Genomic DNA, 13976 nt, shown 5'->3' with positions numbered 1-13976 from the left:
AAGGAGGAAGTTTAAAGGGAGCGAGAAAAATCGACAGGGGATCCGCAAAAAACCCTGGAAAATTCGCTCAAAAAGTGTGAATATTTCTGTGTGCTGATGTGCGCCTGCCTCGTGTCTATGTGCGTTTTTTTTTTTCCTCCCCCTCGTATGTTTGAATAATAGAGCACTTGGTCAATATCCGTCCAGCTTGAAAAGAGCCCCGAGGATTAGGCATGATTTGAACTGGATAATTTAAGCGGCCCTTGTTAAAAGCTCGGGTAAACGCTTGGTGGCGGCGCGGGGGATTAGGAACCTCGGAGCGTGGCGATATTAACCCCCTGCTAGTTAGCCGCCGGGATGGGCAAGAGTGAATGTGGCTTCCAGGTTAATCTCCTAAAATGGACCCCCGCGCTCCGACAACAAAGACCGTGTAACTGGGGAGATTAAACACAGAAGAGCAGGCTTATCTATTTAGCAAGATTTAAGTTGCTTAATTTCCAAGAGTCAGGTGTGTGTGTGTGTGTGTGTGTGGAGGCATGTGATGCATGGCTGCCAGTTTTTTTTTTTTTTTTTAGAGTGCGACTTTACGTACAGTTTCGGCGAGCTCAGCCGCAAAACGAGGTTTTAATGAGTTTCCTTGAAAAGCCGTAACCTCTGCCTAACGCCGTGGTAATGAGACGGCCCGTCCTTTCTTCTCCCCCGTCCCTCTGCTCCTTTCATCATCACAGATTCCATTGTGCCGTGTGATCCGCTTCAACATAGATTACACCATCCACTTCATAGAGGAGATGACACCGGAGGTCAGTAAAAAAAAAAAAACCCCCCACTTTATCTCGCAGCTCCTTTTCTCTTCCCCCTTTTGTTTTTATCTCAAAACGGCGGAGTCTGAGCCGCGTGTAACCCTCACACCTCAGCGCTCGGGTGAGCCAAGGTGCTAATCCTTTTAGAAGAGGGAAGAGAGCTTCCTTTTGACCCGCTCGACTCGATTGTGTCGATAAGGTGGCTTACGCGATAAAGTTGGAGAACTGGATTTACTTATCAGTCATATCTACATTAAGGCGGCCTTTGTGGCGGTACTGTACGCTCACGTATCTCTTGTTTCCAGAACTACTGCGTCCGGGGCCTGGAGCTGTTCGCCGCCTACTTGTTCCAGGACATTCTCGAGCTGTACGACTGGAACCTGACAGGTACGAGGCCCGAATCGATTCAGAACCGTCGCTCAGAAGTAGCTGTTGGCTCGTGAAATCTTCTCTTTCATGCATTTCTAACACGTACAGACTTTGATGGTGAAATAAGGCTGCAATGATTTCTGTTGCTGTTTAAATTTCTTTATCGTTTTCTTGAGTACTCTATTAGTTGTTTGTTCTATCAGATGTCTGTCCACAACCCAAAGACTGTCACAGAAACCAGAAAATATTCACATTTACACACTGGAATCAGGATCATTTGTACTTTTTTTCCACTAGTAATGACTCAAACTGATCCATAAGTTGCCAAAATAGTGAGTAATTCATTCAGTAGTCGAAAACAAATCAATTTAATTGATGAATTGTCGCAGCGCTGTGGTGCAACGTGTCAAAAATGAGAGGAAATGATCTCAAATCACAGCTTGTATGTTGAGGAAATGGCAAATAAAGATCCCAGTTTGATATCATCCTTTATTTTTTTTTCCAGTTTTTATGGAAACGAGCTTTGGCATTTTGACAATGTGTTGCTGTTAAATGTTTATGCAGGAACCTTTACCGCAAAGTAACACGTGGCTGCTCCATAATGTGAGACAAACTAAACAGAAGCTCTGACGCAGGCTCTTATCACTGTGTTGCTCATTTTACTGAATTCTTTTGGGAGTTACTTTCATTTTCACATTAATATAGAAATACTAAATGTTTAAAACACCCTTTATTCTCACTGTATTCAGTGTTAAATACACCTGCCGGAGTAATAATTGGTTTAAAAGTGTGGGGCAAAAAAATCACAGGTTTCTTCTTAGAGAATGTTTAAAATATTAAGCGTCTTATTTCATGTTTACAGTTGCGTATGTTACACATGATGTACAATATCGTTTCATTTGTGTGAAAAGCTTTTGGAACTTTTAAAGGCTTGTTGTCCTGGAAGAATTTTTAATTTTCCTTTGAACTAATCCTGTGTGTTGTTCTATCAGGAAAATATAGCAAATCTAAGCTTAACAATGTGATATTTCATTAAAATAAATGAATTGTACATGACTAAGTTTTTAAAAAATGGCCAAAAATGACCCGTTCTGTAAAAAAAGCAAAGAAAATTTAGCACTTTTCAGCACAACCATGATGCCACGAGTGACTTAGCTGCAACCAGCAGTCACGTAACACAAATTTTGTGAATATTCGGCTGAACTGCAGGCTGTGTGCACACAAGAATGGACACAAATTAGGCAGACTGAGGTGAAAATATGACATTATTTGGCAATAAAATAAACGCAGCTCGGTTTACAAACGGTACACGGGTGAGCTAGTTGTTAGAGGATACATTCAGCACGGTGAAACATCATGTTTATGTAAATAGAGTAAAAATGTAAAACATCTAAAGCATGTAGAGCGATTGTTTGTTTTCCCAGTACACCTGTGGGAACTTTGAAAAATATTGCACATGTTGATTCCAGTTTATTTACATTTTTGTAAAATACATCATCAACGGAATCCAGCTTTTATTTTTATTTTTTCAGTGATTTCTGACTTTGTTATTCTGCATCAAAGATATTAAGTTCTCTCTACTTCTAGTCATGGTTGTGTTGTTTCCATAGAGCTGCAGTGAAAACTGAGCCCACAGTGAGTAAAAATGTGAATAAAACCCACCGAGCATCCAGAGGGTTAAAGGTCTGCTCTTTCTTCCAGGTCCTGATTGCGACGGCGAGCCGTCTGGATGCCAGCGGTTCCATTTCATGCCACGTTTCGTCCGATTCTTACCCGGTAGGACTTCCAACAACCTAAACAGACCCTCTCCTCCTCCTTCTTCTTCCATTTGTCTCCCTCTGCTGGCCCACATTCCCCCCAAGTTCTTCCACTTTACGAGAAACAACAACAGGAGCTGCAACGGTCTCGAAGCATTCCTGCGCACGCCGATGCTGATAATTGTGGTTTTCTTTTCTGCACAAGCGCTCGGCCGGCTGGTGGCTGTCGAGCAGCCGCGTGGTGTTCATCTTTGATACACATGATGGTGCTGGTGCACTTTGATATGGCCGCGGTGTTTGTTATGACAGCCACTGCCACCTACCTTCTTTCCATCAAAAAACAATTTCTCTCCCAGCTCTCCCAATTTGGTCGGCTACATACACTTATCCGCCTCTTTTGCAAACAAAAAAAAAGAGAAAGATCCAATCTGATGTGATCTGTGAAGAGACAGAAAGCAAACAGACAGTGAGAGGCACCGACGGTTTGAAAGTTACAGCGAGCGCATTCGTCTTAATGCATCCGAGGCCGAGAGGGCCTGCAGGATTTTTGTGTGTGTGTCTGTCAAAGCCGAACACTCGTAAATGGAGGTCAATCAATTTTGCATGAGTGTCTATTAAACGGACTCTATTTGACCCGGTTGATTGCGTGCTTGTGCTCGTTTGCCTGCACATGCATGCGTCTGTCTGCTTTCTTTTCTGACTTTCACAGCGCAGATTGGAACATCATTACAGCCGTGTCATTATGTGCCTTCACGTATTGTGCGGCGTTCGAACCGTTTCATCAGTGTTCACCTGTGTGTGTGTGTGTGTGTGTGTGTGTTTTGTCTCCTCAACAATGTCATTGCGATGCATGGGGGTGGAGGGCGGGGGGACACTTTCACAGTGGGTAGTATCGGCTGGAAAAACTGAGAGTTGGCCGGGGTGACATGCACGTATAGAAAAATTGATTTTCTCCAGCATCACCCTTGGTTTTTTTTTCTTTTCTTTTTTTTTTTTCTTGGACAAGCATTTCGCAAAAGAACACGACGTATGGCGGAATAGTTAACCTCCTAGAAAAGTCATGTTTAATTCCACAAGCTCTAAAAATTTAGATTTTTGCTTTGTTTTTTTTTTTCAATTATTTCCAACTATCTGGTCGAACTCTGTGCCCTCCGGGGGCGTTTTTACGCTTCTGCCCGCACGTACGCTCATTTTGCATGTGTGTTTGTGCTCACAATTTGTCTTAGATGGCGGGAAGGAGGTGCTGTCGATGCATCAGGTGCTGCTCTACCTGCTACGCAGCAGCAAGCCGCTGGTCCCCGAGGAGGAGATTGCAGACATGCTGCAGTGGGAGGAGCTGGAGTGGCAGAAATATGCGGAGGAGTGCAAGGGCATGATCGTCACCAACCCGGGCATGGTGAGGCCTCGGCTCCTCTGTTACGACAGGAGGTGGCTTTTGTCTGACGTTTCAAGGGCGTTTGTCTCTCCCCCCCCCCACCCACCAACCCTCCAACCCCGACGCCGCAGGAATAAGGTTGTTCCTGTTAGCCGGTGACACGAGCAAACCTCACCTATTATCCCCAAGGGCGTTTGTTGTCAGCGACACTATTCGAGCCCAAAGCTTTTTATGTCACGACGAAGTTGGTTAACCTCCCCCCGTCTGGCCCATATTTTAAAGGATGTACAGTAATTGTGTCTGGGTAAAGGTGAAGATGTCATTGCTGGCTAAAAGGTTGCATATGAGCAGTGAATATGATTGCGTAACCTTTGGTGTGGGTGAGTTATTGAGTCAACTACTCTTGCTGGCAGGGACTGAATTGTTGCTGTCAGGGTTTCCGGAGAGTGGGTGTATAATAGTCTTCCGTCCCTCGACTCAAGTTAAAGATTAGACTGCCAGTCAAACAAAGCCTACTAAAAAGGTCATGTATGGAGCTTTACATTGTTTGGAGAAAATAGAGCTATCTGGGGCAGTGGCCAAAACGGACGTCTTGCTTGTCACTCGCAGGGTTTTTTATTTTTCTTGTAGTCTTGGTTGCTGGTTAAACGGTTATGTTATGATCATTTTATGCTGTTTATATGGGATACATGACAGTTAATACACAACTATTAAACAGAAGACCAAATCTGACATAATAGCAGCTTATCAGACTGTATAAATACCAAATAGCCTAGTTTACGATTATCTACGAGGTCCTAAACACCCCAAATTCCATCCACGTGCGATGCTTTTCTGACTTTACCAACAGCAACATAAAAATATCTCGACAGCTGTGATGGAGCTCAGGACTAATGCCACGTAACGGGTGATTTAGCTGCCGTTAATTAACTGTGACTGTGTGAAATCGCACCCATCTATGGTGAGGAAAAGTACGCAGCGTCATCTACTGTTGGTGTCTGAGTAATCCTGTCTCCATGTTGGGGATAAGTCACTTGCGTGCAACTTTGAAGATGCTCATACAGGTCTTGATGCTGCAGGTATTTGATTAACTTAAAGACAAGCATTTGAAGTGTTTCGTCACATCAGTTGTTGTTAAAGCTCATTAATCTGAGCTGTTAAAGACTCGACATAACCTACGTCGCTCTGAAGTTTTATTTTTGTGGACATTACAGTTTGTTATATGCATGAAATCGTAGAGCAAAGTGAATAAGAATCGGTTTTATTGCATCTGTTTCAGGCCTTTTGTGATGATTTTGGGCCAATATTGGTGCTGAAATATGGAAAAAAAAGTCTTTCCCAAATGGATTCACACACCTTTAGACACATTACTTGTCGTATCCAACTTGAGTTGCTTTGAAAGCGAGTACGTCCGACCTGGTGAGGTTACCGTCCAGACTTTTTAATTCAGATATCAAAACCGACGACGTCAGATTAACCAAAAGGAGCGCGGGTCTGAAAGGAGCTTTTATGTTTTATTAAAATTACCGTCATGTCCAGTGTCTGCAGATTATGTCAGAAATGTCATAAAATAGTTAAGAATTTTAAAAAAAACATCCCAAGGTTGAAATCTTATCATGTCGAAAATGTAAATTCACGAAATGTGCAGTGATGTAAAACACAGTTAAACGCCAGAACCTTCACGTTTGCTGTCAGTCAAGCGATCAGAAACCTCAAATTTGGCGAATAAAGTATGCTCTTGCAGTTTGGAGGTCAAAACCATGCAGCAGTCGACACTCCGGAGTCGCCTCACCTGCTGCGTTGTGTCAAGGTCACAAACGACGCAGAGTGAAAGAGTCCGACGCCAATCAAACGCGGCACGCTCAAGTGATTATTTCGCACGGTGGCGTCGTCCGCACGCGCGAGGCCGCCAGTGTCATCAAGCCTCAATCAGTTCTGGCGCATTAAAGCGAAGGTAAAGAAGCGGCGGATGCTAAATGGGCCGCTGTATCTGAATTAGCATTTACAGTGTGTTTGTCAGGATTGTAAACAGGGCAATCACCAAGCCAATCAAACCTGATTATGTCGCTTTAAGGGCAGAATCAAAGTTGGCTGGCGACCTCTTGCTCTCGAATCAAAGTTTGTATGCAGGCCGTGACGAGCGAACGCAGCTAATGTCAAGGTGAGCTCGAGCCTCGAGCCATCTGCTGTGCAGATCAGCGCGCCTTATGCTACAGCCCCTTCCTCTGATCTCGCAAAATGCCTGACAGGCTAACTGTGATTTGGGAGTCAGCTGAGGACATGTTGCTTGTCAATCTTCTCCCCGATAAGAGCGTCAGAAGTTCGCTCGCCATCCCAGACATCACTTTGTCATCGGTGGGCTCCTGCTACAAGCCGAATCCGGGCCTGGCGTCATTATGCTCCTGTGACAGATGACCCTTATGGGCTGGATTATTTCCTATTTCTCACACTGGTAGCAAGTGACTGAATGATGGCTGCCTCGTGGGTGTATAAATATGTTTATGCCGCCGACTTCTTCTTTCCCCAACAGAAACCGAGCTCGGTGCGCATCGACCAGCTGGACAGGGAGCAGTTCAACCCGGACGTCATCACCTTCCCCATCATCGTTCACTTCGGGATCCGCCCCGCTCAGCTCAGCTACGCGGGAGACCCCCAGTAAGATCACATGCATGCACGCCGACATATAAATATCAACCACCCAAACAGATCGCCTCCCCACCCGCCGTGCGCCTTCTCCCTCGGTTCCCCCCCTTTTCACCGCCCCAGCGCACCGCGAAGGCAGGGGAGTTCGCGTCGCTCGCCGGGGAGGGATGCAAGTGTCGGAGAGGAGATGGATGGATGGGAAAGGGGAATAGAGGGATGAGGAAACGGGAGTGGCGTGACATTTTCACATGCATCGTCACGGGCCCCGGGTTTCCTCTGGGTGCCTCCGTGGTGGGAGCCGCCGCCGCTCACGTCTCGTGAATAGTAATGCAACATACGCAGGGCCGTGCGGCAGGGGAATACTATACAGTGCTGCTGCATAATTAACACAACGGCTGGATCGTGCGAGCCGCGGCCTCTCAGGTGTTCACAACTCCCTCAACATGTAAACCTGTGGATTTTCCTCTTTCAACTCAGATGTCTTCACAAGGAGGGAAAAACGGCGATGATGATGAAGAAGAAGACGCAAACAAGAGGACGATCATTAGGAAATCCATTTAGGCAGAACTAGTTTGCTTCTTCACTCCGACTAATGTCCCCTCTCCCCCGCCGCTACGTTTTAGCCGCCTGTCCGCTGAGCTCTTTCATCCCCGTGCGCCCTGCTGCCATGTCAAACTTCTCAAAGCGGCAGACAACGACAAATTTATGGATGGTTTGGGACATCATTAGCCGATACAGAAACGAGTAGTAAGAGACCAGTGCGAAAGGATTTCCTACCACTGCTAATGATGCGTGTAGCGAGGGCAGGAATCGGTGTTGATTGCGGCGGCAGCAATGCCACAGAGAGGGAGCCTTGGACACAGCAGCAGCATATATTAACTCAGGAGACTGAAGAAGCTGTGTTGTGTTTCTGCCCTCCACGCTGCCCACTGGACACACTCGCGTTTCAGGGCTGCCACTCGAGCTTCCGCGGCTCGATCACGACCGCCGAGGCAAGGATGATGACATGTCAGGGGTCAGGAAATGTAAAGAAAAGGGACGGAGCAGGAACAGATGAGAAACAGAACGAGAGGGGAGGGGATGGGAAGGTGTGCAGAGGAGTGAGAGCAAAAAAAATTCAGAGGAGACAGAACGGAAAAAAGAAAACCTGTTGGAGACATACTCTTGAATGTGCTGTCACTTTTCCATGTCGGTCTCATTGAATAACTGTAACACTCCCAACCTGGCTCAAGTTTGAATTGAACGCTGTCACATTCATGCTTCAGTGACATATGGATGCAGAGTGGCAAAGTCTCTTGTCACTCATGAGCCTGAAGCCGAGCACATCATTTACATACCGAGCTCCGATTGGGCCATTTTCCTCGACTGGCGCAGTGTTTCTCATCCAGGCCCCGGCAGCTCGTTACACTTGCGCCGCGGTGGAGTCTGAGAGCAGTTTACCTCCATTTTCTTCAGTTGTGCACGTCGTCAATCAGTCAAACTTTATTTATACGGCGCTTTGCGAGCCAATCACCTGCAGTTCAAAGTGCTGCACAGTCGACGGCAAAACATTAGACGGTATAAATAGATTTAGAGGCTAATGCACGCCACAGCAGGGCAATGAAACGGCTAACAGGTAGTTACGATTATAGAAGATCAATAGAAATGATAGAAAATAAAGATATGAAATGTTAAAGCAGTACAAGGTGAGTTCAATTAAGAAATAACACTTGTTATCCTGAGGAAATCCAAATAAACGTGATGTTGACTCGCCTGTGTTTCAGAAGACATTTGCATAAAAATGAACCTTGCTGCCGCTTTGAGGTTAAATTCTCGTGTTTTACTCGGTACGAGCGAGCGTGTGGGTTTAATGTAAAGGTCACAGCAACAGAGAATTAAAGCACCACGGAAAGATATTAAACACACGTCCTTTAACTGTAATTTTTTTAAAAATGCAAAAACATTGTTGACATTATGCGAATTAGCCGACTTTAAGTTGCAGAAAATGGGTTTTGAGTCACTTTGACGTTAAGTTAAACCACAAAACATCACTTTCGGTGGTTGACAACGAACCCAACGCAACCAGGAAAGTGAATTAATCAACCACTAAAGAAAGCAAGACAAAATTCTAAAACATATACCCAAAAAGTGACCAACGACTTCATTCAGGAACAGAAACCAAAATGGACCGAGAAAAATCAGAAACTAAAACCCATTCTGAAAAACAGTACGACACCAGCCGGGACGAAAATGCTTTAATCAGCTACTGAAGAAAACAAACAAGAAAGCAAGACAAACTTTGAAGGTGGATGCCCCCCTAAAAAAGAGACTACAATCTCTATTCAAGAGCACAAATCAGAACAAACCCTATCCTAAAGTCAGAAACCAAACCTCCTCGGGGAAACAACGTGACGCTAACCTTGACAAGAAGGAACCAGAGAATTGACAACATATGACAGCCAGTGCATTTCCTTTAACTACACATGTTGACGGAGACGGCAGGGGAAGTTATCAAGACAGATTTGAAAAACCTAACCCTATTGCAGGGTTGATACTCATACATACAGCATGTGAGCAAACGTGACTTTAATGAGACGTTTTTAGGTTTAAAGTTGCAAAATCCTACGTTCTGTTGAGAAGATATATATGTAGTTGTGACAAGGATGTGTGAGCCTTTCTTTGAGGTAGACGGTTGTTTAGCAGCAGTCTATCAGTATTTTCTATAGGCTGTATATAAAGATAAACAAACCCTGGCTTATTCTGCAGTGTAGAGCCTTCGTTTGTCGCCATCTTGGCTGGAGCGTGCAGATGTCTGCTAGCATCTGTCTGCTGTAAATCTTGTTTTCATGCAGCCCAAGATTTGTGTTCTCACACGGGGAATAGTGTGCAGGATGCGTAGATACGACCCACTGTGCATTAGAGCAACGGATTCTTCTGAGCAGACTCTAAAAGTAGCATAATTACAACAACTGTGTGTGCATGGTGTCCACAAGCATGAGTGTAATCAAGGCTAGAGTGGTGAAGCTTCTCAGGACAATCGACCCACCTGTTAGTCAAAGCAACTATACTTTCAATTAAGCACGACTTTAAGCCTTAATACAGCTTAATGTGTGCAATATTTGGACATATTTTATTAGCATGTGCAATATTAGTCCGCTACCTCTGAATCATCGCTATTCTAGTCTTATTTTAGCTCACTTATATTTAATTTCAGAAGTATATCTTACTTATATCTTGTTGCTTTTCTATTATGCACAAGAATTGCATCTTATATTATCTTGAACAGGTGATTTTATATAAGAATTCGCGCTCTGTGCTGTTGTCATGAATGGGGGGAATTAGCTGTAGTGACTAGAACTGCTTCTGCACCAGGCTGTAGACATGTTTAAATCTGCTGTGAAGTGGGGCATTTCAACATGGGCCTCTGTGGGGGATTGACTCGCTTTCGGATGCAGCCTCGAGTGGCCGTTTGAGGAACTGCACATCCGCAGAAGCTTTTCCAACTCCCAGCTTGCCAAGCATCCCAAGTGCTGCACCTCTTTCCTTTAATGGCACCATCGTGACTGATGGACGAGCGTCTGAACGCCGGAATCTCTTTGACGCCGGCAAAGTGTCGTCTGGAAGAAGAAAGGAGAGCGAGAGGGCCGGGTGAAGAGACGGAAAGAGGCAGCATATGCTAATGAAAGCATGTGCAGGGAATGGCGAGAGGCGCGGCAGTGCTGCCCCGAGAGCACACAGCGGATCTGTGGAAAGGTCATTGGAGCGGATTGGGGACGAGGGGGCCTCCCAGGCTGGATAGACTCTCTCTCCTTCGCCGTCTCGCCTCTCTCTTTCTGCCTCTCTCTGCCTCCCGTCCTCTCAGTGCCGAGGTGGTGGTGAGCTGATAATCGGGGCGGTAAAGCCGTCTCATTCCCTCGTCTCAGTCTCTAATGAAGTCCCCGCTATTAAAGCTCTATAATTCTTCTATTCCTCGGTACAACCCCCACCTCCCTCCGCCTCCCTCTCTCTCTCTCTCTCTCTCCTTTCCTTCCTCGCTTCCTTCCCTTTTCTCTCTCGCCCGTCCTATCTCCCCCCCCCCCTCCAACCCCCAACCTCACCGTCCCACCAATCATAATTGAATAACTCTGCGTAAATGAGGAGAAAGTCTCCTGAATGGGAGCAGAACGGTCACACTCGGCCCTCAGTGCATCAATCAGGAGGTCTGATTGAAAAGAGAGAGTGTGGGGGACTGAGAAAAGGGGAGGCGGTTAGCGTGGCGGCTACATGTCACCTTGCCGATAACTCCCGGCCTCTTTTCACATGCAAATGAGAGCAAAGACAATGGGGCGGGGGGTTTCATAGGAAGTGAGGAGGTTGCGAGATCGCTCTCGAGTCACGCGTCCAGGCTGCTCAGATGTTTCTCCGTCTCAGACACAAAATAAGCCGAACCGTCAGTCAGGCAGGCGGTGTGAAACCTCTGCTCCCAGTTAGAGCCGCGGACATCTCAAACACAGATTCTCCTGTATCCACTGCCCTCGCACACGAGCTGCTAATGCAATAATGGCCGCAGGCAACTGTTAAATTATGTTTAATATCAGGCAAGCTGCAGATGAAATATTGATGTGTTGTTGCAAAGGAGGGAAGCGAGGGGGAGATAGACTTCTGTCAGCATGACTCTCCTCTCATTTGCTGTCTGGCAGGTACCAGAAGCTGTGGAAGAGCTATGTGAAACTACGCCACCTGCTGGCCAACAGCCCCAAGGTCAAGCAGATTGACAAGCAGAAGCTGACGCAGAGAGAGGTGGGTTGAAAGAAAGCGGACGCACTTTGATACGTCCCGTTTTTTTAAATTATTTTTTTTGTTTCCTTTCTCTCTCGTGTTTTAATATTCGTCAGGTGGCCGCCGCGCTCGTTCTTCGCGGATGTGTTCGGTTTAAACGATTTGGAAGCCCGTGTCCTGCAGATATGAAAGGGCTCTGCTGAAAACACACTTGCACACTCTGCAGAAATACGAGATTCGCAGCCATTAATTTCAAAAACAAAACTATTACCATTGCCATTATTCCTGCTGTGCACGCTGATTCAAACGCCGCTTATCTGGAACTCGCCGCTGGTAGTCGGGAGTTATTGCCTGACAGTAACAAGGATGCTATTTCACTAAACAAAAGTGAGACCGACAAAACTTACAAAAGGCGACGCTATTTTCTGGGTTTGTTGATTCTTTTCGTGTTGTTAACCTTCTGAACCCCCCCTCCCTCCCATCAGTTTCTGGGTGTCTTTTTTGCTCACTGTGGGCTCATTTTTCTCTGCAGCATAAAGTTCTGCACCTCTATGGAAACAACACAATGATAGCTAGAAGCAGAGAGGACGCAGGAATGTCTTTTGTGCAGCATAACCGTTAAAATGCCATAAATCAATGATAAAGAAAGAAAGCGGGAATCAACACATCTAAGTGCCCACATCTCTGCAAACTTTACTAAAGTGCACATCAGCTGTAGGAAGATGTTTCACCGTGCTGAATGTACCTTCCATCCAGCTTTACTGTTTTGGAGCGTTTACTTTAGTGATCGAGTGTGTTTTAGTTTAGTTTGATAGTAAACGGGGCGCCGCTGTAGCTCACCTGGTTGAGCTGGCGTCCCATGCACAGGGGCTATAGTCCCAGATGCGAAGCTCATGAGTTCCAATCCCGCTCATGGCCCTTTTCCGCAGGTCCTTCCCCCATCCTCCTTACCCCCGCTTTCCTGTCTCTTTCTCTATCAAATAAAGGCGAAAACGCCCCAAAAACAGAATAAATTTGATCGTAAACACAACCTGCAGTTCAGCCGAATAATCCGGTTGGAGCTGCGACGCTCGTTGCTTTTCAGATGCAGCTGAGGAGTGTGATCTCATGCAGCTTTTTTCTAAATGAGGCGTGTAGAATACAGGTGAAATACAAAGCTTAGATTTGCACAGAATTGGTTCAAGGTCTGTCGGAAAGTAGAGAATCCAGTCGTCCTCGTTATGCCTCTCGAGCTCACCGGCAGGCTTTCATAGGGTTAATGGGAATACAGTCTTTCAATGATATCATGGGCTTTATATATATATATGTGATGAAAATGTGACAAAAAGACGTTTTATATTTAAACTCTTGATCTTCACACATTTAAAAATCCCCATCGTGACTCCGACACGTGTATGAGACACTGAATAGAGAATGTGTGACACTCCAAAAAATGAGCTTTAACCGCCGCGTATTGTTGTAATACTGTGAATGTTATCAAACTTTAAACACGTCGACCTAACTCCCCGAAGTATAACGAGTATGAGGACAATGAATAACATAGTTTAAATAATTTGCCAGCCACCTGTGAGTTTTAGAGGGTTACGACACCGTTGCTTTTTTTTTTTTTTTTTTTAGCATTTGCACAACAGAGGAATATTTAAACAAAGCTTTACCTTGGAAACGTATTCATTTCAGTTATTTAATTCTATACTCGCTGCGTTTCACAGAATTTGTTCTTTTATGCTAGATTTTTATTTGATTTTTTCCCAGATTGATAGTATTTGGCCAGTCCTTGTCAATATTCACAAACATTTCAATGAAAAATCAGGATAGAAATTGCAGAATTTATCATGAATACCTATTTTTTTGTATTTTTGATTTCCTTCCCTTTCCTCCAGAGCTGCCGGTGTCTACAGTCCTGCTTCTCATTAATCTCAGAAATATCTTGTTTGACTCCTTTTTTGGTGCACAAGGATGGACGAGGTTTTTCCTAAACTGATTATTCCCAAGTTTATCTTCAAACCGTAGTCGTGTGCTCACATCAGCACTAAAAACTGCTTTTGCTCGCTGCAGCTGTGTCCTCCTGACCATTAAAAGATCCCGTGCTGCTGCTGCTGCTGTGCGTCCCATGTTCTGTGCTGAAACACAAGTTTATCTGAGGGCAGCGGTGCCTCTCTGGCCTCAGTCGGGCGGGTCAAGGTATTATCTTGTGCACCTGACGGTTGTTTTACGGCAGACATGAAAAATGTGAAGCTATCCTTTAATGCATAATTTAGATGAATTTACAGCTCGGAATAAAACGGCAGTAACGGCTCTCCGGAGTTGAGAGTGAAG

The 13976-nt window shown here is 45.3% G+C and overlaps 1 protein-coding gene across 1 annotated transcript in view; it reads left to right on the top strand.

Moving 5' to 3' along the window:
• drosha (drosha ribonuclease III) overlaps nucleotides 1-13976 on the top strand; it is a 119231-nt gene that overhangs the window by 16198 nt on the left and 89057 nt on the right. Inside the window, exons 10-15 of the mRNA XM_008293411.1 lie at nucleotides 708-779; nucleotides 1085-1166; nucleotides 2850-2924; nucleotides 4132-4301; nucleotides 6811-6935; nucleotides 11582-11681. Coding sequence (XP_008291633.1) covers nucleotides 708-779; nucleotides 1085-1166; nucleotides 2850-2924; nucleotides 4132-4301; nucleotides 6811-6935; nucleotides 11582-11681 — 624 coding nt within the window. The remainder of the gene's footprint in view (nucleotides 1-707; nucleotides 780-1084; nucleotides 1167-2849; nucleotides 2925-4131; nucleotides 4302-6810; nucleotides 6936-11581; nucleotides 11682-13976) is intronic.

Source organism: Stegastes partitus, unplaced genomic scaffold (genome assembly GCF_000690725.1).
Source record: "Stegastes partitus isolate 25-593 unplaced genomic scaffold, Stegastes_partitus-1.0.2 Scaffold885, whole genome shotgun sequence".
In the NCBI taxonomy this organism is placed as follows: Eukaryota; Metazoa; Chordata; class Actinopteri; family Pomacentridae; genus Stegastes; species Stegastes partitus.
This window is presented reverse-complemented; position numbering and strand designations above follow the sequence as displayed.